We start from the raw sequence: 25043 nt of genomic DNA, 5'->3' as shown, positions 1-25043 counted from the left end.
ATTAGAGGACCCTCATCTAGTAACTGTTTATTTATTTTCAATCTTTAAAACATTACAATGTAGAGTCCTGTTTTTTGGGGGGAAAATAAGTAATCAGTTTTGTCACTGGTAATGCACTTTAAAAAAATGTCCTACAGGGAAAATGTCCAATATCTCTGAGAGGCCCTGGAAGGAACCAGGTTTATAAAGCCATCAATCACAGATGAAAGACAAGAAGGTGACATGGAAAGGATGAAACTTGTGGCCATAATGTTTGGGCTACTCAGAGGAAGAACAAAACAGACACATGCAACACAGAGGGTCCAAAAAAGGTTTAAGAAAAGTGGATGACCCCACAAGACCCCACAAGAGTAGGAGATTGAGGCCCCACAAGGGCCGATAGAGACAGGAGATGGGGCCCCACAAGGGCAGGTAGACAGACAGGAGATGGGGCCCCACAAGGCCTGGTAAGTAGATAGATGGGGCCCCACGAGGGCCGGTAGGGGGACAGCAAGCGGGGCCAAAAAATGGGAAGAGATGAGACCTCACAAAGGCAGTGAGGGCAGGAAACAGAGCCCCACGAGGGTCGATGAGGGACAGCAAACTTGGCTAAAGAAGGGCCCCCACGAGGGCAGGAGACCCCATAAGGCCACAGACAAGAGAAGCAGTACACAGTGAACATCATACGGAGGCTGTTCTACAAGGATAATGACCACATATTTCCAGGACAGTCAGAAGGCCTGCAGTCTTAGAACAACCTCTGTCTAATGCTGGAGGAACCTGGGACAGTGGGGAGGAGTGTGGGATCCTCCATGACAGGAGCATAACTCCATCACCAGGCCTAGGGGACACTCTCGGATTTAGGAAGCCCTCTCGCTCTCCCGGAGGTCGGTGGCAGATCCCCGGGTCAGCTGGACCAGGCCAGGGTGTGTGAAGCGCAGTCTGGGCTCCATCCACCTCCATTGCCAGCCATGATCTTTGGCCGTGCCTATTTCTTACTCCTGCAGAACTAGTGAAAGTGAACGGGACGTGGACAGGGGGCGTCGCTGGACAGGTCCCAATGAGAAATGCAGGTGAGGACCAGGAGTACAGGGCGGTGACTGTCACCACTGCACGGGGCCAGAGTGGGCACCTGGAGGTCGCTCCTCCTGCACCTGACGTGTACTGCCCTTGTGCTTCTCTGAGTCTCTGTCTAGTCGTGTAGCTGCACTGCAGGCTGCTCCACCTGCACAGAGACCACAAGTGCCACAGAAACATAACACATCTGTCACCTGCGCTCCCCCAACAATACACCCCCGGTACTCACCGTCCACATGGGGGAAGATATTAAGCGATGCACAAGAAAAGAAAAGTGCTTTCTTATTGGAGGAAACCTCAGCCCCGCTCGTCCATTGGTTGACGTGCAGTGACGTCATCAGGATGCGCGCACCCTAGTGAAGCCAGCGCTGGAGCCAGGTAGGGAGCAGTAATGTGGCGGCGGTGTGTCTGTGTCACCTGTAGGGTGTGGACTGACGGTTCTGGTCGGGGGCACTGCCCTCACCCTGCACCCGGCTAGGACCATGGCTGCAGTGTAAGGAGGGAGGGGCAGGTCATTGTCTGCAGTAGCCCAGGACGCGTCCTGCATCCGTCATGCTCCGTGTTCAGGATCTTCATTGCTGATTTAACCCTTCACCGGCGTTGGGTAAAATCTGCAGCAACTCCCACCAGTATGTGCAGCTCCGGATTGGTTTTCACATCGCCGGTTTCTACGTTGCAATCTGCTGCGTTTCTGCACAAATTCCTTCTCGTGTTTTTATGTGCGTTTTTGTATTGCAGAAACGTAAAAAAAAAAAGTTTCAGAGCAGCCATCTAATTCTGGGCTTTAGGATTCACTTTAAAATAAATGGGGAAAATCCAGACTAGAAAAAGCCGTTTGTGAATGGAAAAAACTATCTGAACATAGTGCCGGATATACAGTCCATCCACTCTGTGCCCGCTGTATGACCTGGGTGCCCTTACGTAGTACCTGCTGTATGGGCACTTGCACCGTGCCCTCTGTATAGTCTGAGACACCTCGTACCGTGCCTGCTGTATGGTCTCGGAACTTCCGTGCTGTGCCCTCTGTACTGTCTGGGAACTCTTGGACCATGACCTCTACAGTCTTGGACACCTTGCACTGTGCCCTTTCTACAGTTTGAGATCTCTTGCACCCTGTCCTCTGTATATTCTAGGACACCTCACATCGTGCCCGCTGTATGGTCTGACATCTCTCTCGTGCTGTCTGTATGGCCAGGGACACCTTGCACTGTGCCCTCTCTACGGTCTGGGAGCCTTTGCGATGTGCCCTCTGTACGGTCTGGGAACTCTTGGACCATGACCTCTACAGTCTTGGACACCTTGCACTGTGCCCTTTCTACAGTTTGAGATCTCTTGCACCCTGTCCTCTGTATATTCTAGGACACCTCACATCGTGCCCGCTGTATGGTCTGACATCTCTCTCGTGCTGTCTGTATGGCCAGGGACACCTTGCACTGTGCCCTCTCTACGGTCTGGGAGCCTTTGCGATGTGCCCGCTGTACGGTCTGGGATACCTTGTACCATACTGTCTATATAGTATGGGATCTCTCGTACCAGCCCTCTATATAGTCTAGGACACCTCACACTGTGCCTGCTGTACGGCTGACATCTCGCTCGTTGTGCCGTCTGTATGGTCTGGGACACCTTGCACTGTGCCCTTTGTATAGTCTGGGAACCCTTGTGACATGCCCTCTGTATAGCCTGGGACACCTTACACTGTGCCCGCTGTATGGTCTGGGACGCCTTGCACTATGCTCTCGCTATGGTCTGGGATCCCTTGCGATGTGCCCGCTATACGATCTGGGATACCTCGCACAGTACCCTCTATATGGTCTGGGATCTCTCATACTGTGCCCTCTGTATAGTCTTGGACACCTCACACTGTGGTCTGGGATCTCTCTCGTCATGCCGTCTTTATGGTCTGGGACACCTTACACTGTGCCCTCTCTGCGGTCTGTGATCCCTTTCACCGTGCCTGATGAATGGTCTGGGAACCCTAGTGCCATACTGTGCGCTTTGCACGGTCTGGGAACCCTCGTGACAGGCCCGCTGTCCAGTCTTGGATCCCTTGCGCCGTGCGCTCTGTACGGTCTGGATCCCTTGTGCCATGCACTCTGTACGGTCTGGGAACCCTTATACCATGCTCGCTGTAAGCTTGGGATCCTTCTTGCCTTACCAGCTGTATGGTCTGGGGACCCTTATGTCGTGCCGGTTGTACGGTCCAGAGATTCTCACTCCATATCCGCAGTATGGCCTGGGGACTTTCACGTAATATCTGCTGTACGGTCTAAGAACACTTGAGCCGTACCCCCTGTATGTGCTGATGTGCGCTCCTTCCTGGCCCACTCCTGCATATGCATCATACTTCAGTAAGTCCCAGTGCACATATTTGTACGTTTGATGTATTGCATTGTACATGGTACAAGATGCCCCTGTCATATGAGTGGCAACTGCAATGCCATTTTCCTAACTGTTGACTGACGACTGGCTTTCAGGTTGCAAATATCCTGGCATTTTCTGTCCAGATAAGTGTCACGTCCCATAGCGGCTGCGCACAATACGATGTCATCATACAAATTGACTTAGAATTATGTCACTCCCATAATCAGCTGAGATCATTACAGCCTCAGGCAGAAATACTCTATCCTCACCTTCTGCTCATCCCCAGTCTGGAGCTCCTTCTCACTTCTCACGTGCTGCTGGCGTCTCATTCCTCACTGTTGTTCCACTGGTAGCACTTATCAGAATATGGCGCTTCTAGTCTTTGCAGCTCCAGTGCTGGAGCCGGCAGCCATCTTTCCACATGACAGTACTTTTCCCCAGTTCCTGTAAGATGTGGCCACACTTATCCGCAGAAGAGCCTGGACATTCAGCGTGGTCATATTTGCCATGATGATGCTGCTGCCAAGCCCTAATGTTTGCGCCAACATGACACCTAGTGTCTTACATTCTGGGTCTTGCGGAGGATTATTACACTTGTCATTTCCTCTTCTTAGTGACAAGATGGCGTCGAGAGGGAAGAGTGAAACCGGTAAACTCCGCCAGAACCTAGAAGAGCAGCTGGATCGTCTGATGCAACAGCTTCAAGACCTGGAGGAATGCAGGTATCGTACTGGTATTATACAGCAGCATGAGGAAAAACATCACCGTGCAATATGTCAGCGTGCCGTGGAGTAGTATCCTCATTTTCCTCTTAGAGATGAGCTGGATGCTGATGAGTATGAGGAGACTAAGAAAGAGACGCTGGAGCAGCTGAGTGAGTTCAATGACTCTCTGCAGAAAATCATCGCAGGGAACATGACACTGGTGGATGAGCTCGGCGGGATGCAGCTGGTGAGGAACCTGTAAATTCACAAGAACGTGTTATGGCTGCAGTCCCAATTACTGGCCTGACTGTGAGTCTCCTGAGCCGGACTAGGAACCTCGTAGTCAGGTCTGATGCTGTTAGATCAGGTCCAGAAACCCGCGGAGGGACCAGGAATTACCATCACAGGAATCATAATATCCTTCATGTGAATAAGTCCTAAATCAGGGATCACAAACCTGCGGCTGTCCAGCAGTTGGGGAATCTACAATCCACATCTAGTTTTGTCTGCCTTCCTGAAGGTCCCCTATCTGTTCTATGACCCTTCTATACCCATCCAGTAATCCAGAATGTCTGACAATCCAGATCCAATCTTGTCCCGTTGATACCGGATTAAAGGCATTTTTCTGAGCTTACTATAATGTACAGTGGGCACGAAAAGTATTCAGACCCTCTTAAATTTTTCACTTTTTGTTTCATTGCAGCCATTTGGTAAATTCAAAAAGTTCATTTTTTTTTTATTCATTAATGTACACCCCATCTTGACTGAAAAAAGCCAGAAATGTAGAAATGTTTGCAAATTTATTAGAAAAACTGAAATATCACATGGTCATAAGTATTCAGACCCTTTGCTCAGACACTCATATTTAAGTCACGTGCTGTTCATTTCCTTGTGATCCTCCTTGAGATGGTTCTACTCTTTCATTGGAGTCCAGCTGTGTTTAATTAAACGGATAGGACTTGATTTGGAAAGGCGCACACCTGTCTATATAAAACCTCAGCTCACAGTGCATGTCAGACCAAATGAGAATCATGAGGTCAAAGAAACTGGGCAAGGAGCTCGGAGACAGAATTGTGGCAAGGCACACATCTGGCCAAGGTTACAAAATAATTTCTGCAGTAGTCAAGGTTCCTAAGAACACAGTGGCCTCCAAAATCCTTAAATGGAAGAAGGTTGGGACCACCAGAAGTCTTCCTAAACCTGGCCATCCAACCAAACTGAGCAATCGCGGGAGAAGAGCCTTGGTGAGTGAGGTAAAGAAGAACCCCAAGATCACAGTGGCTGAGCTCCACAGATGCAGTACGGAGATGGGAGAAAGTTCCACAAAGCCAACTATCACTGTAGCCCTCCACAGTCGGGCCTTTATGGCAGAGCGGCCCGAAGGAAGCCTCTCCTCAGTGCAAGACATATGAAAGCCTGAATAGAGTTTGCTAAAAAGCACATGAAGTACTCCCATACTATGAGAAATAAGATTCTCTGGTCTGATGAGACGAAGCTAGAACTTTTTGGTGATAATTCTAAGTTGAATGTGTGGAGAAAACCAGGCACTGCTCATCACCTGCCCAATACAATCCCAACAGTGAAGCATGGTGGTGGCAGCATCATGCTATAGGGGTCTTTTTTTAGCTGCAGGGACAGGACGACTGGTTGCTATTGAAGGAAACATGAATGCGGCCAAATACAGAGAAATCCTGGATGAAAACCTCTTCCAGAGTGCTCTGGACCTCAGATTTGGCCAAAGGTTCACCTTCCAGCAAGACAATGACCCTAAGCACACAGCTAAAATAACAAAGGCGTTGCTTCAGAACAACTCATTGACCATTCTTGACTGGCCCAGCCAGAGCCATGACCTAAACCCAATTGAGCATCTCTGGAGAGACCTGAAAATGGCTGTCCACCAACGTTCACCATCCAACCTGATGGAACTGGAGAGGATCTGCAAGGAAGAATGGCAGAGGATCCCTAAATCCAGGTGTGAAAAACTTGTTGCATCATTTCCAAGAAAAGACTCATGGCTGTACTAGCTCAAAGGGGTGCTTCTACTCAATACTGAGCAAAGGGTCTGAATACTTATGATCATGTGATATTTCAGTTTTTCTTTAATACATTTGGAAAAATTTCTACATTTCTGTTTTTTCAGACAAGATGGGGTGCAGAGTGTACATTAATGAGAAAAAAATGAACATTTTTGAATTTGACAAATGGCTGCAATGAAACAAAGAATGAAAAATTAAGGGGTCTGAATACTTTCTGTACCCACTGTAGTTTGCAGTGGGCGCAGCAGCCATAGTGCGCTCTCTCTGTGTCATAGTTTCATATATTACAGCCCCTTTTGTCTTTGAGGCCATTCAAGCAGCAATCAGCCAAGCGTTCAAGACCCCGGAGGTCATCAGGATGTTTGCCAAGAAGCAGCCGGGGCAGCTGAGGACAAGGTTATCCGAGGTGAGAGAGAATTTTAATTTTCTTCATAATTAAGGCTAAAATGGTAGAGGACTAGTCATTGGGTTTTCTCACAGATTGTTTCCAAAAAATGCTGACAATGTGATACGTGACCTCCTACAATTAGGTATTTTGTCTCATTTTACAGATGGACCGAGATCTAATGGTGGGAAAATTAGCCCAAGATGTTTACACTCAGCAGAAAGGAGAAATCCTGACCGCACTGCGGAAACTGGGAGAGAAGGTGAAATGTCTAAAGATAATTATATAGTATATGGCTGTAGACAGGATCATGTATCTCTGTATACAGAGAGCTCCCCCTAGTGGTTGCTGCAGACAGAATTTTCTCATGTATCTTTGTATACAAGGAGCTCTCCCTAGTGGTGGCTGCAGACAGAATCTTATCATGTATCTTTGTATACAGGGAGCTCCCCCTAGTGGTGGCTGCAGACAGGATCTTATCATGTATCTCTTTATACTGGGAGCTCTCCCTCTAGTGGTGACTTCAGACAGGATCTTATCATGTATCTTTGTATACAGGGAGCTCCCCCTAGTGGTGGCTGCAGACAGGATCTTATCATGTATCTCTGTATACTGGGAGCTCTCCCTCTAGTGGTGGCTGCAGACAGGATCTTATGTATTTCTGTATACTGGGAGCTCTCCCTCTAGTGGTGGCTGCAGACAGAATCTTATCATGTGTCTCTGTATACAGAGCGCTCCCCTTAAGGCCCCTTTACATTTAGCGATGCACCAGCGATCCCGACCACGATACGACCCAGTCAGGATCGCTGGTGCATCGCTAAATGGTCGCTAGTGAGCAGCCAAACAGGCAGATTTCACTAGCGATGCAGTAGCGGTCGCTCTTACCTTTCAGACGCGGCAAGGGTGACCGTCTTCCATCTGCGTCCATGGCTCGCTCGTCGGCGCCAGCAGGAAGCCGACGACGAGAAATGGACCAGGCCGATCTCGCACAATCAGCAATAGCCTGCGGGGAGCCGGGTCGGAGGTGAGTATCACATGTAGCAATATCAGTAGCGATATCGCTGCTGCGTCACAAAATCCGTGACGCTTTAGCGATATCGCTTTGTGTAAAGGGCCCTTTAGTGGTGGCTGCAGACAGAATCTTATCTAATGTTTATGTGTGGGATTTGAGGACTCTGGGATTTCTGGTTGATAAATTATAAATATTAAAACTCATTCCATCATTTTTTCTGTTTAGTTGACTCCAGAGGATGAGGCTTTCTTAGCAGAGAATGCAGGTGCAGCCCTCAGCCAGTTTCAGAAGGTGTCAGACGGATTAGGTAAATCATAACGTATATTATTGTTTTAATCCAATGCTGATTTTGTTTTAAAAGTGGCAAAAGGGACAAATTGAATTTTAACATGATCGATACTTAGGTCTTGAGGGAGATAAGTCACTGTCTGAACCAAGCAGGCATATGATTGGTGGAAGGAGGGAAGACCAAGGAAGAATAGTTAACGGACGCGTGAGCGTTCAGTTCTAGTGTATGGCCAGATTTAATAATCGCCTAAAGCACCTCACTGAATGATATCACACATGCCAATGAATATGACACGTGAATGATACGTTCTGACATGACTGGCCTTACCTGTGTGCGGTCGCACAGGGCACTGGTTGTCAGACGTCAGAGGGGGCGCTGCAGGAAGAGTTAGGCTATGTGCACACGTGTGGAATTGCCACAGAAATTTCCGCGGGAAATCCGCATGCGGAATTCCCGTGAAAAACTAGCATATTGTAATTAGCTTGCAGAATGCTAGCGTTTTCCAAGCGATCTGTAACATCGCTTGTAAAACGGATTGACAGGTTGGTCACACTCGTCAAACATAGTGTTTGATGAGTGTGACCAACTTTTCTCCTACGCCTCATTGGGGGACACAGAGACAGTGGGTGTTATGCTGCTGGCCACTAGGAGGACACTAAGTAAACCAGAAAAAAAGTTAGTTCCTCCCCTGCAGTATACACCCTCTCGCTGGCTGAGATTTCTCCAGTTCTTTGCTTAGTGTCTGTAGGAGGTACTTGGGTCTGGTTTCAGACCCCATCGTTTTTATTTTATTTTTGAATTTTCTGTAAATTTTTAGTTTTTAATTAACGGAGTGAAGGGGGCGACGGTTCCTTTCTACAGCTCGCTCTCCCCCGAACCAACAAAGGGCAAGCACGCTGAGTATACCTCCCCGTACACTTTCCTGCGACGAATGAGGCTGATTCCTCTGACGATGGTTCCCTTACGGTTGGTACTCCACGGATATGAGGGCAAGCGCAACAGGACGAAGCACAGGAGTGCATGGAGAGGACTTGAGCAGCCCTTTTTCGGATGCCCTGAATCAGCCCCAGAGCTCTCCTTCCCCCTACCACAGGGTGGATTGACTGAGCAATAACCCTTTAAGACCTCCTCCAGCTCTGCTACATCGCCCGGAGGATGAGACACACACCTGCAGCTGGAAGCCCCCGGACAGTGACGACCTGCCTGAGCATAGGAGTGGAGGTATGCGGTCGGGTCCTGCCCCCGTGAGAAGCGCTGACTTAACGACAGCGGCGGTGCACCGGCGCCCAATCGCGGCCCCCCCCGCTCTCGGCGCCCCGGTATTCCAAAAAATTTAGTCCCCGGCTTTTCCAGCCTGCTAGGCCGCAATTTGAATGGCGCCGTCCACTAGCGCCGCCCCCTCCCCGCCCCCAGCGTCTACCTCGGGTAGGCCAAAAATTTAGTCCCCGGCTTTTCCGGCCTACTAGGCCGCAATTTGAATAGCGCCGCCCACGCTAACGTCGCGGCCCCCTCCTCTTGGTGCCTCTCATTACTTACGAAACGCGCAATTCTAATCTCGGGGGCCATGTCTTCAGCTGCCGTTAACCCTTTCAGGAGTGCTATGCCTGCTCTGGACAGCCGGATACCGGGTGACACCACAGGGCCACCGTTTTTCCTCCCGGGGGACACAGCACAGGACCGTGGGTAAGCTGCATCTGCCCTCAGATTAAAGCTTAACCCCTTCCCGGCACATTCCCTGCAGCTGCAGACACTCTGCCGTTAACCCTTCAGGAGCGCTATGCCTCAATCTAAGGAGGCTAAACGGGCTGTTAAGAAGCACACTGCGTTTTTTACCGCGTGTACCACTTGCAAGTCTGCCTTACCCAGTGCACAGACTAATCCGTTATGCACGGACTGCGCCCTGACCTGCGCTCCAACGTCCCTCGCCGCCGCTGCTGACGGGCCTCCTGCATTTAGTACCCCTAGGTGGGCTGCGTCCCTGTCACGGTCGGTAGAGTCTCTGACCCAGGCTATATTCTCCCTCCGGGAGGACTCTTTAAGTCAGAAAGCGTCTTTACCTCCCGAGGAGGGCTCCGGCGTCAGCTGGGAACCGTCCACCAGCAGGGGCCATACTTGTTCAAGGGATGGTCAGGTCTGTAAAAAGCGGACCCATGACGCGTTCCTTAGTCACGTTCGCGCCTCAGCATTGGCGACTCCTGTCTCTCGCTCGCCCTCTCCTGAGGTTCACAGCGAGCACAACTCTGAATTCGAATCTGTCACGTCAGCCCCTCAAAATCCCCCAACTGATCAAGAGTAGCTTGATTCTCTTATAGAATCAGTCAACAGGATTCTGAGGTTGGATGAGGAAACTATTCCCGCTCCAGCACACCCTATCTCATTTAAGAAAACCTAGCGTGTGCGCAGGTTATTTATCAGCCGTCCAGAAACATAGGGATCGTCCACATAAGCGGTTCACAGGGCAAAAGTCTACTCAGGCTAAATACCCTTTTCATCCAGACCTAATGTAGAATTGGTTACAGTCCCCTCCGGTGGACCCTCCTGTATCGCGTCTTGCTTCTAAAATGCTCCTATCTGTTTCTGAGGCTTCCTCAGTCAGAAATCCCTCCGATCATCAAATTGACTACCTTGCCCGTTCAGTTTTTGAAGCTTCAGGAGCAGCGGTTTTTCCATCTTTTGCGGCAATTTGGGTCACTAAGGCAATGGCCGCTTGGGCAGAAGTCTTGATTACTTCCTTCCAGGGCACCAATCTTCCTCCGGAGGCAACCACTGTCGCCAGGCAGATAATTCACGCAGCGGACTTTGTAGTAGCCGCTTCTTTTGATGCCGCCAATTGCGCGGCTCAAACTACCGCTAATGCGATCTCCATTAGAAGAGCCCTATGGCTCCGCGGCTTCTCTCCTCTTTCAAACGGGTCGTCTTTTTGGAGAGAAACTGGACCAGCTCATTTCTGATACTACCGGGGGAAAAAGTAACTTCCTTCCTCAACAAAAGGGGCTGTTCGGCCGTTTCACAACCAACAGCCGACGCGTTTTCGATCTTCTCGCAACAAATCCGGTTGGTCCTCCTCTACCGTCTCTTCCGGATCAGGTCGGTCACCGCGCGGAGACAGGCTCCCAGGTCTCATACAGATCTAACCGCTCTTGGAAACCCAGGTCTAGGGCTTCTGGATCTAGGGGAGCCAGATCTCATAGATCTACCCAATGACGACAAGTGGGTCAGGGAGCTGGTGTCCTCCAGATACAAGATTAGAATTTTCTTCTCCTCCTCCAACTCGGTTTTTCCTTTCGTCTCCCCCCAAGAAAAAGACAAGAGCCTTGCTTCGGGCTCTGCTAAGGGACAGAGTCATCATTCCGGTCCCTCATCACGAAAGGTTCAGGGTTTTGTTTTTTTTTCAAACCTTTTTGTGGTTCCAAAAAAGGACGGGACGATGCTACCCATTCTGGATCTTAAACTGTTAAATCAGTTTGTCAAGGTACGGCGATTCTGAATGGAATCTCTTCGATCAGTTGTCGCTTTCATGGAAAAAGGAGAGTTCCTAGCATCCATCGACATCAAGGACGCTTACCTTCACATTCCGATCTGCCCGTCCCACCAGTAGTTCCTGTGTTTTGCAATTCACGAGGAACACTTCCAGTTCGTTGCCTTGCCCTTCGGACTCGCACCGCCCCCAGGGTCTTTACCAAGGTCATGGCGGCTGCCATGGCCATTCTCCACTCTCGGGGAGTGGTGGTGTTACTGTATCTGGACGACCTGCTCATCAAGGGTCCATCCCTTCCAGCCTACGAGGAATCCATCGATAACAGTGAATACACTTTCTCGCCTGGGGTGGAAGATAAACTTCGAAAAGTTTTTCCCAAAACCGGCTTAGCAGATTTCCCTTTTAGGAATGATCTTGGACACTTCCCGCGGGTTGGTCATTCTCCCTCCAGGAGAGACCCAAGCCTTACAACAGGCAGCGTGGACTCTTTCCCGACCGGTTTCTCAATCCTTTCGTTTCAGCATGAGAGTTCTCGGAAAGGTGGTGGTAGCGATGGAAGCAGTTCCATTTGCACAGTTCCACCTCCGTCCCTTACAACACGTGTTGCTGTTCGCTTGGGACAAGAATCCGTTCTCCCTGGACCGTCAGATCCCTCTGTCCCTGTGGGTCAGGCAAGCCCTCAGGTGGTGGGCACTGAGGTCCTCCCTGAATCAAGGGAGGTCTTTTCTCCCAGTAAGATGGTTCGTAGTAACCACCAACGCAAGTCTTCTTAGCTGGGGTGCGGTCTTTCGTCGCCACACGGCACAGGGTCATTGGTCAACCCGAGAGTCATGTCTCCCCATCAACATTTTGGAGATACGAGCGATCAGATTAGCGCTACGGAGTTTCCACCATCTCCTTAGGTCACCCCATCAGGATCCAATCCGACAACGCCACGGCTGTAGCGTATATCAACCGCCAGGGAGGTACCCAGAGCAGGATGGCTGTACACGAAGTGAGTCACATCCTTCATTGGGCCGAGCGTAGAAAATTGGGCGGAAAATTTTCTCAGTCGCCAAGGCATTGCCTTGGGGAAGTGGTCTCTTCATCCGGAAGTCTTTCAGCAGATTTGTCATCGTTGGGGGACTCCGGATGTGGATCTAATGGCCTCAAGACTGAACAACAAGGTTCCTCGGTTCATTGCCCGATCCAAGCACCATCGGAGCGGACGCCCTAGTTCTGCCATGGCACCGGTTCCGGCTCCCATACATCTTCCCTCCTCTTCACTTGCTTCCGAGGGTAATCAAGAAGATCAGAGTGGAGGGAGTACCAGTGATCCTAGTCGCGCCAGATTGGCCGCGCTGAGCATGGTATGCAGAACTAATACAACTAGTCGCCTGGCGACTTCCAGATCGCATGGATCTACACTCGCAGGGCCCGATTTACCACCAGAACTCCGGGGCCCTGTCTTTGACGGCTTGGCCGTTGAATCCTCGATTTTAGCACAGGCTGGGTTTTCTCACGACGTGATTTCCACCATGAGTAGTGCTACGAAGCCTGTGCCCATGTGCATCTATCACCGCACCTGGAAAACCTTCTTTTCGTGGTGGAAGGATCATGGTCGATCACCTCTGATGTTTTTCCATTCCGGCCATATTGGAATTCCTTCAATCTGGATTAAAATCAGGCCTCGCGTTTAGCTCGCTCAAGGGCCACATTTCGGCCTTGTCAGTGCTTTTCCAATGCAAAATTGCCACCAAACTTCAGGTCAAGACGTTCATTCAGGGAGTTTCCCATGTGGCGCCTCCTTATAGAAGGCCATTGGAATCATGGGACCTTAACCTGGTTCTCGGGGCCTTACAGGAGGCTCCTTTCGAACCGCTGCAGGACGTGTCACTGTCTGTCCTCTCTTGGAAGGTGGTCTTTCTAGTGGCAATTACGTCAATCAGACGAGTTTCGGAATTGGCAGCCCTGTCCTGCCATTCTCCGTTCCTGAATTTTCATCAGGAAAGGGTAGTTCTCAGGACGTCCCCGTCCTTCCTGCCCAAGGTCGTCTCCTCTTTCCATCTCAACGAGGAAATTGTTTTGCCTTCCTTTTGTCCGGCGCCAGTCCATCGGATTGAGAAGGCCCTCCACACCCTGGATGTGGTGAGGGCGCTGAGACGGTACATCTCGCGGACGGCTCCCTTCCACAAGTCAGATGCCCTGTTCATGCTTCCAGAGGGGCATAGGAGGGGTCTAGCCGCGTCAAAAGCACCGCTAGCCAGGTAGATTTGCTTGGCGATTCAGGAATCATACCGTGTCAGGAACGCGCCTGTCCCAGCGGGGATTAAGGCGCACTCTACCTGGTCAGTGGGCGCCTCTTCGGCCATTCGGCACCAGGTCTCGGCAGAACTGGTCTGCAAGGCTGCAGCTTGGTCCAGTCTGCATACTTTTTACTAAACATTACCAAATTCATTCTCAGGCCTCTGCGGATGCAGCTCTCGGCAGACGCATCCTGCAATCGGCAGTACCTCAGTCTTAACTCAGAGGTACATGGGGTGTTAGCAGATGTATGCTCTCCACCCAGGGACTGCTTTAGGACGTCCCACTGTCTCTGTGTCCCCCAATGAGGCGTAGGAGAAATAGAGATTTTTGTGTACTCACCGTAAAATCGTAGAAATTTGATCAGAGTATGATCATAATAATTGCTCGGTTTTTCCCATGTATGGCGTTATGCCAATGTTTGTGCATATTAGTCTAAGCATAGATCACTACTGTACGGACTGACTAGGGGACTACTGAGCCGAGCATGACTGCTTCATGTATTACTATGGAGACACAGTGGAGGCTATGTGAGGGGGGGGACAAAAGCATCACATGATCGCTCACGTGATTTGCAGACTTGTGGTTGTGTAATGATAACGATAGCAGCTGAGGTGTGTATTACTGAGGGTCTGCAGCAGCTGTGTTTATTATGTGCAATGCATTGCATATTTTTCTGTGAATTTCAAAATCCTTGGTTTTATCTTTTGAAAATCAGAGGACAATCTGCACCAATATGCACATAATTTGGTGTGGATTTGTTTAACATATTTCAAAACCTGCTATTGCCAACGGGTGTGAGCCCAGATTGGTTAATAAAGGGGTTCTTCGTAATTAGCATGGCAGTGTTCTTCTATAAACAGCGCCCCCATTCCCCATGTTGTGTATGTGGTACTGCACCCCATGCCTGTTTAAGCCAATGGAGCTGAGAAGTAGAACCAGGTGTAACCCACGAACTCTACATTATGCAGGAAAGCAGATATTTTTCTCTAGTTTTGTAGAATCCCTACGTGATGGAAGAAAACTGAAGAAAAGTGTGAAGAAAGCTGAAATTAGTTTTATAGGATATTAAAAAAAAATGTCCGGCTGCTCTTATTTGTGCTTTGGGTGAAAAAACAATCTGGTGGGGGCATTTTTCCATGGGGCACCATTCAGGCTAATGCCGACCCTGTCCGCAGATCGTCAGTGATGAATTAATGCGCATATTGCCGCCTGTCGGTGCCGAACAGGTGATTGGAGGATCACTCTACTAGGGTTAAAAAAATATATATATTTAAATGGAAAAAAAACAACCTGCATAAAACTTTATTAACAAAAAACTAAAAGTAATACCTTAGTTGCTTATTTTTCATTAATTCCCTTAAAAAAAAAACAGCAGTTAGCGTTGGTCTTTCTAGAAATGCCCTCTCACCCAACCTCTGCTCATGGAGGTGGTTTGTTGCCCCTAGTTTGGTTTTTGTTGCCCTCAGTGGCTGATCTGGGTTAGGACTAGTTTTAACCCTTGTTTGTTTGCAGTCGTTCTCATTGCTTTTTGTGTGTTTTGTGTTGTAGGATCGGGGGACAAAGTTTTGGCTCTGGCGAGTATTGAGGTGGAGAACGCTAAGAAGTGAGGTGTCATGGCAGGACGTGGGCGATGTTTCGCTTTGCACAGGCCGGATGGTGTTGGCTGGGGGACGTACGTGTTCAGTTTTGTATCTGCAGTTTTCATACTTTGGGGATTTTTCTAGGATCCATCCCATGGATAATGGCGTTACCGTCCGTGTAGATTTTTTTATTTGAACATTTTTACAATGTGCGGGAGTGTTCGATGTCTTCTCCACGCACATTTTTTCATAGACTTGTTCTTTTGTAATGTGACTGTACAATAATAAATTATACCAATATCAAATTTTCTTCTCCTTGGATTAAACAGGATTTCATTCAGCCATTGGGGGGTGCGAGGGTTACACCTGGGACCCCACATTTTTAACTCCAGTACTTAAAGCGATCTCCTTGACTAATGTCCTTTTATTTCACGGATATCCGGTGCTCAATTATTCTATATTTGCTATAAGAAAAGTGGGGGAAGGGAAGCGACAACGGCATCAAGCTCATTTTTCGTTTTGTAAAATTGTTGCCATTAGCCCACTCGGTGCTGTAGCTTTATGGTATGCAGAGGGTGATGGGCAACAAACCTGGCGTCTGACTGAGAGGTCCAAATCATGTCACACGATCTGCCAATTTCACCCCTTCTATAGAGAAGTCACTTGTACATTGTGACGTCCACATTACTGATATCTTCCTCTCCGGCCCACACATTCAGCCTCCTCCTCGGCTCCTGTGCTCTGCAGATGAGGATTAAGCATAATCCCCCTTGTTCGTGCCGCCACTGTCATCTTCTGTGCCACAAATTTGTAAATTAAATCCCCCATTAAGTTAATTGTACAGCGTCAGGTGTGCGCCGAGCTGGCGACTTGCTGGGAACGTCTAGAGCACATATTCCAAGGGCGGCTGGCATTGTATTACCAAACTAAGATGTATCCAAGACTTTTCTGTATACACACCGATCAGCCATAACAATAATAACAACAATACAATGTAGCTCCCCCTGTATCACCCGTCGATATCCGGATGTCACAAGTTCCCTGAAGGCGTCTTGTAGTATTGGCTGCGGATCCTGTAATTCCTGTGAGTTGCTCATTGCGGCCTCAATGGACCCAACTCGTATTTCCAGTTCTTCACACAGATGATTGATCGGACTGAGATCTGAGAATTTGATGAGAAGGCGTCACCTGGATCTCTGTCTACCAGAAACACCCCACAAGACCCGCCGTTTACTGGGAACACCCCACAGGACCTGCCATATACCGGGAGCACCCCACAGGACCTGCCATATACCGGGAGCACCCCACAAGATGATATACCGGGGACGCCCCACAGGACCTGTCGTTTACTGGGGACGCCCCACAGGATCAGTCACTTTGGAGACGTCTAACCTCTGCTTTCACCAGATTTCCAGTGTTAATCACTCCTGCTCTCAGTGGTTTATGACTGTACAGAGATAAGTGGCTCTACGTCGGCGCCGCTCATCTTTTCCTCTTTCCCTGCAGATATTTTACAGATTTTTCTTCAGGTCGTTCTTCCTCCTGTTCTGTCATAAGAAAGAATGAGCATAAAGGAAGCATTTATTGTGTATGGCTTTCTTGGGCAGATGACTACTGCAGCTGCTGCAGAACTTTAATTTTAAGAGGTTTTTTTTGATTATTCAATCTGTGATTAACCTGAAGTTCTTTATAAAAAATGAGGTTCTGCAGCAGCCGAAGTAAGCAGTTAATGGATTAATCTCTCACTTATCCTTTATGTTAATCTCCCAATAGTTTTTCTTGCAGCAGAATCCCTATTTTCTGGTCTCTCTCGGTGTGCCTGGTTCTTGGTGGTCCGTGGTGGCACGCCAGGTCAGGGTGATTGGGTTTCTCTTGGCATCACTGCTCTCAGCAGTTTTAATGGAGGTGTAACTTGAGCTTGGGGCAGTCAGCTGCAGGGTTTTGTTTGGGGTGTGAAGATATTCCTAATATCGGGGTCAGGATGGTGTCTGCAATGTCTAGCATGTTGCAGGTTTAAATATCTGCCCGGGATGAAATTGAAGACGAGTCTTTACAATTTGTTTAGACATTGGTGGAGAAAATGAACTTATTCAATAATAAAAGTATTTTTCAGAAACCCAGTACCAAGTTCTGATGGAGACATGCTGCTATTTATAGTTCTACCATTGCAGTAGATGTTTAGCCAAACAGATTAATCTGTATTTGCATGAAAAGTTGTACAACTTAGTAATAAACTTTTTTTTTTTTTTTTTTATCCTTTTCAGTATTACTGCTTGCTGTATGCTTGCTGTATGTAACTATTCCCACTGGATACAATTGTATCTAGTGTAGACGATACTGGACTGATACATTGTAACAAACCCTCTGCGAGCTGTGCAGCTGGTAATAATGGGTTTAGCTGACATCTTGATTGATATAACTGTGTCCACTCCTTAGTGCAGCATAAGGACGGGTATAGATGAACAGACCCCAACACCTGGACTGACCACTAGTCTCCTGATCCATATTTATACCATCCTATATGCTTATGATTTGGTAAGTTCGGGTTGTTGCTGTCCATATACAAACCTTGAAGCATATGACTGTCTGAACTCGGCTTAAGTTTAACTATACTATAGTTGGCTGAACCTGCTGCTTTTCCAGCCACGGGGGTCACCTCTCCATTGAAGTATATATAGACAGATCCAGTTCTTCGGTTTAGGGTTCACAGCCCCATATTTGCAGCTATCAGGTCTTTATAAAATGTTGTAGATGGAAAATATGCTGGAAAAAATCCAAGATAAGAGTATCCCTTTAAGAAGCATCCCCCAGCACTGTACTGTTTGCGGTGGCCATAAATGGTACTGCAGCTCTTTTCCATGCAAATGATTTGCATGGAGCTGCAGTACCATTCCCGGCCACTACAAAATGTTCTGTATAGCGCTGTGCTAGTTCCGGTGCGACATGGCCCCTTTAATTACCCGATTGGTGGGAGTGTCACAGTCGGACCCCCATCGATCTGATATTGAAGATGTATCCTAAGGATAGTTCATCAAAATTACTGTCTCCCCTTAAAAAGGTCAGTGTTTATCTGCTATATCTATGTCCTCGATGTTGTAGTCCAAGCTAAATTTTCATTTTAGGAGACTGAAAACGTCCCTTGTTCTTACAGTTCATCTGGTAATTGCCCCCTCCACCTGGTCATCTGCCGCTGCTCCTCGTAGATTATGGCTGTCATGAAAATGGGGCTCAGAGATGAAGTAACATCGTGATAACATTACCAGATGCTGGACCGAGCCCAAGATGTTTGTGGTGAACGGCGGCTAAATATAAACTAGTGAAAAAGAGTTTCACATGTAAATATACAGGGGGCGATTTATCTCTCGGACCCTCTACCAATGTATATCTTACGACTGCATGAATGTCACTTCCAGAATATATTGTTTCCTTGGTAGTTTCGGCTGAATTTGGATGCGACGGACCGTCCAGGGATCACACCGTCCTCATCATTATTTCCTTTTGCACCTGACGCTGTGCAGACACGAGGGATCTGATACTAATGGCACAATAATCTGCGACTCTCCAGGGAGCATGCGGCTAATAACGAGCTGTCAGAAGTCATTTGGCTTTTGCCATTTGTATATGTGCAAGTCAGGACAAATCAGTAAAATATGTGTTCTGCATGCGATGATGAGCAGGAAAATTCTGCCAGATGGATATTGTCAGTGGATTGTTATTGCCGATCTCTGGATGACATTGGTTCTCCTTTACATGACTTACATGATACTTATACTTGTGTAGTAGGGAACTGCCTATAAGGCCCCATCCATATTCATTCATTCAAAGACCTGGAATCAGTCCCCAGGTTAGGGGAAAGCAGCCAAAGCCTATGTCCCTCTTCCGCCTTGCACCCCTCTGGCTATGAAGTCGTCTCATCCGGTGGCTTTGTTGCATCCCGGTTCCCTTTCTGCACCTGCTGCCAATTGCTGACCTAATATCAGATACAAGAGGTTTTGTTCAAACGAGTCGGCTATGCAATATATTTTCTGTCTGGATTTACAGGTGCAGCATCTTACAGTAGGACAATTCAATCTTTGGTGCAGAGTTGTCGTTCTCAATCTTGCAGCTCAGATCATATTCACATCAATAGGAGCTGAGCTGTAGTACCGAAGATGGCCACAACACAGTGTACGGCGCTGTGCTGATCTGACTTTGTACACTGTGTATATTTGAACTGCAAACTGCTGATCGGTGGGAGTACTGGGTGTCGGACCCCATTGATCCTGATATTGATGACCTATCCAAAAGAGAGATCATTATTTTATATGTGCTGGCAATTCCTATAAGGGGCAAGAAAAAGGAGATTCCATATATTTATTATCTGTGTACGCTGCTTGGAAGAACCACATCTCTGTCGAGAAACGTAACCGATAGCAACTACATTGATGGGTTAAAGAAGACGCGCCCACTCCTTGATCCCTTTTTTAGCAGGAAGATGCCAATTGTCAAAATATTTTTCCAGTAGGAATAACCGGAACGGCACAACAAGAAATCATGTTATTACATAAGGAGTATGTCTGCAGAGCTGAGCGGAGCGCTTTAAGAATTGCTGTATAAGCACTTCTCCGATATATGGGCCTTCGCTGTCTAAATCCCGGAGGCCGAGTGATCTGTAACTCGGCGCTGCCTGCGCTGTGACATTCCCGCCTTCATCTTCTTGTGAGGTGAAAGCCATTGTTATAGGGCCATGTGGAATATGCTGCGCTGAATGTGACATACGCCAGGAAGAAACCCTCTGCTCATCCACATCTAAATTAACCATCACGGGGCACGCGGCCGCCTCCTCACCGGCTGTAATTAGTCACAGAACCGCTGCCTATTCTTGTCACCGCGGATCTGACGGAATTAAATTGCTATTCCCAAGTGGCGTCTTCCAGCGAATGTTCGCAGAAATCAAAGTGACCTTCTTAAGATCTGACTGAGGGCAACCGGCAAATATTCCTATCTCAACAGCATCAAATAAAAGCTACAAAGGCGAGAAGCCTCCATTACAGCGTGTTCAGTGCAAAAATGAAAAATCGGCTGACGGCGCCAAGGTGAAATGTGAGCCCTCTAACATGTCCTGTGTGCCCCCGCCAGAGCTAATTATATACGAGAATAATACAATAATGAATCAAAGGCACCACAACGACACCTAAAAGACATCATGGAGTGGATCTGCAGAACATCAGCTTCATCTGTGGCATGGAGGGGGCTGAGAAAGACATATGGCCAGTGGCTTCCAGTTTGGGGATGATGGGGCACACAGTACAATTTTGGTGGCCAGACACATTTTCAAAGCATGAGCCTTTGCCATTTTTTTCAGGTTTAGGAAAAAAGATACAATTTGGGTAAACAGTGGGTCTTGTGGGGCGCTCCCAGTATTCAGCAGGTTTATAAGGGTGTTCCTAGTATACTGCAGATCTTGTGGGGTGTTCTTGGTATTCGGCAAATGTTCTGGGGTGCTCCCAGTATATGGAGGGTCTTGTAGGGTGTTCTCGATAATATTCAGCAGGTGTTCCCAGTATATGGAGGGTCTTGTGGGGTGTTCTCGGTTTTTGGCAGGCGTTCTGGGGTGTTCCCTGTATATGGCACATCTCATGGGGCTTTTCGGTAATCAAAAGGGTTAATGGGATGTTCCTGGAATACCGAGGATCTTGTGGGGTGTTCCCAGTATTTGTCAAGTCTTGTGCGGTGTCACATATAATAGCAGAGAGATCCCACTTCCGTCACCAGTTTGACAGCGTACGCAACTACGCTGCCTGAAGTCGTCGGAACAATTACGCAATTGACTGACGAGTGATTGATTGAGGCCGCGGACACTTAAAGTACTAGACTGGTTATTGGGATAGTGAGCGTATGGTGTACAGTGGAATGTAAAAGTTTGGGCACCCCTGGTCTAAATTACTGTTATTGTAAACAGTTAAGCAAGTTGAAGATGAAATGATCTCTAAAAGGCCTAAAGTTAACGATGACACACAGTGAAGTGGGGAATAGTAAATTAAAAGAATACACAAACCAGACTAACAAGGGAAGACACACAAGGATAAATGAAAATGCCAATCCTAAAAATATACACTAAGGCTGGTTTCACACTTGTGTTTTTTTGCGCTGTTTTTTAGCGCAAAAAAACGCATGCTTTTTTTCCCCTATCTTTTACATGGGTGCGCATACACATGTGTTTGTACGCGCATGCGTTTTTTGTAGTGTGCGCTCAGGCGCACAAATTGCATCCTGTTGCATTTTTTGTGCGTCCGACTTTCCCCAAAAAAAAGCATGCGCATGCAATTGGATTTTTTTACAGCCAAACACCCATTATAGTCTATGGGTGCGCAAAAAAACACACCAAAACCCGCAAAAAAGCGCACACAAACGCATGATGCATTTTTTATATGCGTTTGCACTGCACACGGAGCGCAGCGCAAAAAAACGTAAGTGTGAAAGTAGCCTAAGAAACGACAGAGTGGAACACCGGGAAGAAAAAAATCAAATTGGAGAGGATGAGGATATGCAGACAGACAAATCACCAAGTAATAGTCTTCTGAACAACACTCCAAACACCTCCTCAAACAACCAATGCCTCCAACTCGAGAACCAGGCAGTATGAAACGAACACTGGCAATCCCTGATTGCCAGAGCGGAGTGTAGGTCAACATAAAGTCTGGAAGACCAAACAAAATTTCAGTGAGCTGCTCATAGGATTGCTAGAGAGGCAAACCAGAACCCCTGTTTGACCGCAAAAGACCTTCAGAAAGATTTAGCAGACTCTAGAGTTGTGGTACACTGTTCTTCTGGTCAGAGACACGTGCACAAATATGGCCTTCATAGAAGAGTCCTCAGAAGTAAACCATAACATTCAGCATCAGAAGTATGCAAAAGAACATCTAAACAAGCCTGATGCTTTTTGGAAACAAGTCCTGTGGACCGATGAGGTTAAAATAAATCTCTCAATGATCAAGGGGAGAAAGGGGAGAAAAAAGTGCACAGAATTTCAGGAAAAGAACATCTCACCAACCATTAAGCATGGGGGTGACAAAATAGGGACATGGAGCAGATTGCATATCTCAGTGGTGGGGAGAATCAATTTGATTAAGATGATTCTGAGCACGGTGGCTCAGTGGTTAGCGCTGCAGCCTTGCAGCGCTGGAATCCTGGGTTCAAATCCCACCAAGGACAGCATCTGCAAGGAGTTTGTATGTTCTCCCCGTGCACTCCGGTTTCCTCCCACATTCCAAAAACATACTGATAGGAAATTTAGATTGAGCGCCCCATCGGGGACAGTGATGATAATGTGTGCAAACTGTAAAGTGCTGCGGAATATGTTAGCGCTATATAAAAATAAAGATTATTATTTATTATTATTCTAATGCCTCAGCTATTATATATGCTGCATAATGCCCCTATCTGGATTCCCAAAAAGTGGTTCGTACCATTAGTTCCATTTTCAGAGATCTGGTTTGGGGGAAAAAACAGGCAAGGCTTCGACTGGAAATTCTGCAGAGACCTAAGAGTGAAGGAGGATTGGCGCTTCCGAACCCTTGGATTTATTATCTAGCTGTGCAGGGTCAACATATAAGGGGCTGGAGAGAATTGATAATATGGGTTCAACACAAAGGGTCTTGGCTCATGTTTTGGATAGGAGTCCACTGGTCCAGGGCCTGGAAGCAGGATGCTTTAGGAGGGTTGGTTTTGTCTATCCCACCTGTTTACTGATACATAAGGTATGGGAGGAAATTAAGAAGATTAGAGGGGTGGAATATCTAACTGACTTCTCTCCAATATGGCAAAATTACAATCTACCGGAGTTTGTTAAAATGGGGGACTTTAAAATTTGGAAGAGTTTGGGAATATGTTACATTGGCCAGGTACAAGACGGGCAGGAGTTGTTATCTTTTGATAAACTACAGGAGGTTTATGGGCTGCCGGAGATCTGTAGGTTCCAGTACAGGCAATTTCATCATGCTTACAGGACCCAGAGTAAAATGGTTAATATGAAGGTTCAGGCGGATATTCTGGTAAATTATGTTTGTGCAAAAGGGGGAACAAGAGGTATGGTTTCCGGAATATATAGAGACCTACTGTTTGCCTTCTTACAAAGGTATCCAATTAAAGCAAAAGAGAAATGGGAGAAAGAGGTAGGGGACATAGATGAAGATAAAAGGGAAACAATAATGGAATATATACCTAAGCTATCATTGAGCGAACCGGCCAGACTTTCTCAGTTGTATGTGCTTCATAGAGTGTACAGGACCCCGGATAGGCTATACAAGGCCGGGTTGAGAAGACCTCCGAATGCCATAGGTGTCGGAACGAAGGGGCTAGGATTGTTCACATGCTATGGCAATGCCCAAAGCTAAGTTCGTTTTGGATGGAAGTGACAGCCGCAATTGAAAGAACATATAATTGTAGAATGAAAAGGGACCCGCTGATATGTATTTTGGGATATGTAGAAGAGATTGGGGTATCGAATTGTCATAAACTAGCAATAGCTAGATTGTTGTATATTGCGAGGAAACAAATTGCCAGATGTTGGATAAGTGAAGATCCACCGTCAATGCGGGAGTTCTATAGGCAGTCTGATTATATTATGAGTATAGAAAAGAGTATATACGAGAAAAGGAAAAGGGCTGGTACCTTTGAAACAATATGGAATCCCTGGGTGGAGAGGTGCTGACCTCGGGAGATTTATGCTGCATTACTGTGTACTGTTATTTAAATGGTTGTATATGTGCTTTACAGAGGGGAAGGGGGTGGGGGAAAGGAATGGGGAATATATTGGAAAATGTATAACCTGTCTACTGTTGACAGACTGAATGTTTGTTGTTTCGAATTTTGATATGCAATAAAAATTTCTGATTTAAAAAAACAAAAAAAAACAAAACAAAAAAAAAAGCATGGGGGTGGATCAATCATGCTTTGGTGTTGTGTTGCAGCCAATGGCAGGACGAACATTTCACGGGTAGAGGGAAGAATGGATTCAATGAAATTTCTACAAACTCTTGATGGAAACATATCACCATCTGTAAAAAAAAGCTGAAGCTGAAAAGAGAGGATGGCTTCTACAAATGGATAATTATCCTAAACACATGTCAAAATCCACAATAAACTACCTCAACAGGCACAAGCTGAAGGTTTTACAATGGCCCTCACTATCCCCTGATCTGAGCATCATTGAAAATCTGTCTAAAGCTCAAAATAGCAGAGGATGGAAGACGACCCAGGAATCTCCCAGAACTGGAAGACTTATCCAAGGAAGAATGGAGGAAAATCCCTCAAACAAGAATTGAAAGACTCTTCGTTGGCTACAAAAGGCGTTTACAGGCTGTGATATTTGCAAAAGTGGGTGCAACCAGGTACTAGCCATGTAGGGTGCCCAAACTTTTGCTTCAGCCCATTTTCCTTTTTGTAATTTTTAAAATACATATTTTTTTTGCCTAGCATACAAAGGAAATGTGTCATCTTTAACTTTAGACCTTTCAGAGATCATTTCATCTCCAACTTGTTTAACTCTTCAAAAGAACAGTAATTTTGACCAGAGGTGCCTAAATTTTTACATGCTGCTGTACATCTCTGATTCCAATGCATGGTATGTGTGTATATATATATATATATATATATATATATATATATATATATATATATATTATGTATATATACAGTGCCTCGCGAAAGTATTTGGCCCCCTGGAACTTTTCAACCTTTTCCCACATATCATGGTTCAAACATAAAGATGCCAAATGTAAATTTTTGGTGAAGAATCAACAACAAGTGGAACACAATTTTGAAGTTGAATGAAATTTATTGGTTATTTAAAATTTTTGTGGAAATTAAAATACTG

General features: G+C 47.0%; 2 protein-coding genes across 4 annotated transcripts in view; one reads left to right on the top strand and one right to left on the bottom strand.

The window, feature by feature from the left end:
* The window catches only part of NMNAT1 (nicotinamide nucleotide adenylyltransferase 1), a 30949-nt gene extending 29516 nt beyond the window's left edge, over positions 1-1433 (bottom strand). Inside the window, exon 1 of one of the 2 annotated variants that reach the window (XM_073585009.1) lies at positions 1286-1433. In XM_073585009.1, the coding sequence (XP_073441110.1) occupies positions 1286-1394 (109 nt within the window). In that variant the 5' untranslated portion in view covers positions 1395-1433. The remainder of the gene's footprint in view (positions 1-1285) is intronic. The other variant, XM_073585008.1, reaches the window with a different exon arrangement.
* Positions 1310-15347, top strand: LZIC (leucine zipper and CTNNBIP1 domain containing). Of its 2 annotated transcripts, none has more exons than XM_073585012.1 (7): positions 1310-1434; positions 4032-4139; positions 4233-4368; positions 6465-6563; positions 6709-6804; positions 7780-7861; positions 15156-15347. In XM_073585012.1, exons 2-7 carry the CDS (start codon positions 4039-4041, stop codon positions 15212-15214), a joined length of 573 nt encoding a protein of 190 aa, XP_073441113.1. In that variant the 5' UTR covers positions 1310-1434; positions 4032-4038; the 3' UTR covers positions 15215-15347. The 2 variants fall into 2 exon arrangements, with proteins under 2 accessions (XP_073441113.1, XP_073441112.1); XM_073585011.1 differs by lacking the exon at positions 1310-1434 and adding an exon at positions 1447-1549.
* The last annotated feature ends 9696 nt before the right edge of the window (positions 15348-25043 follow it).

This window comes from Dendrobates tinctorius, unplaced genomic scaffold, assembly GCF_039654945.1.
Source record: "Dendrobates tinctorius isolate UK_male_01 unplaced genomic scaffold, ASM3965494v1 ptg000086l, whole genome shotgun sequence".
Lineage (NCBI taxonomy): Eukaryota > Metazoa > Chordata > Amphibia > Anura > Dendrobatidae > Dendrobates > Dendrobates tinctorius.
The sequence above is the reverse complement of the archived record's forward strand: the minus strand, read 5'-3'. Positions and strand labels throughout refer to the sequence as shown.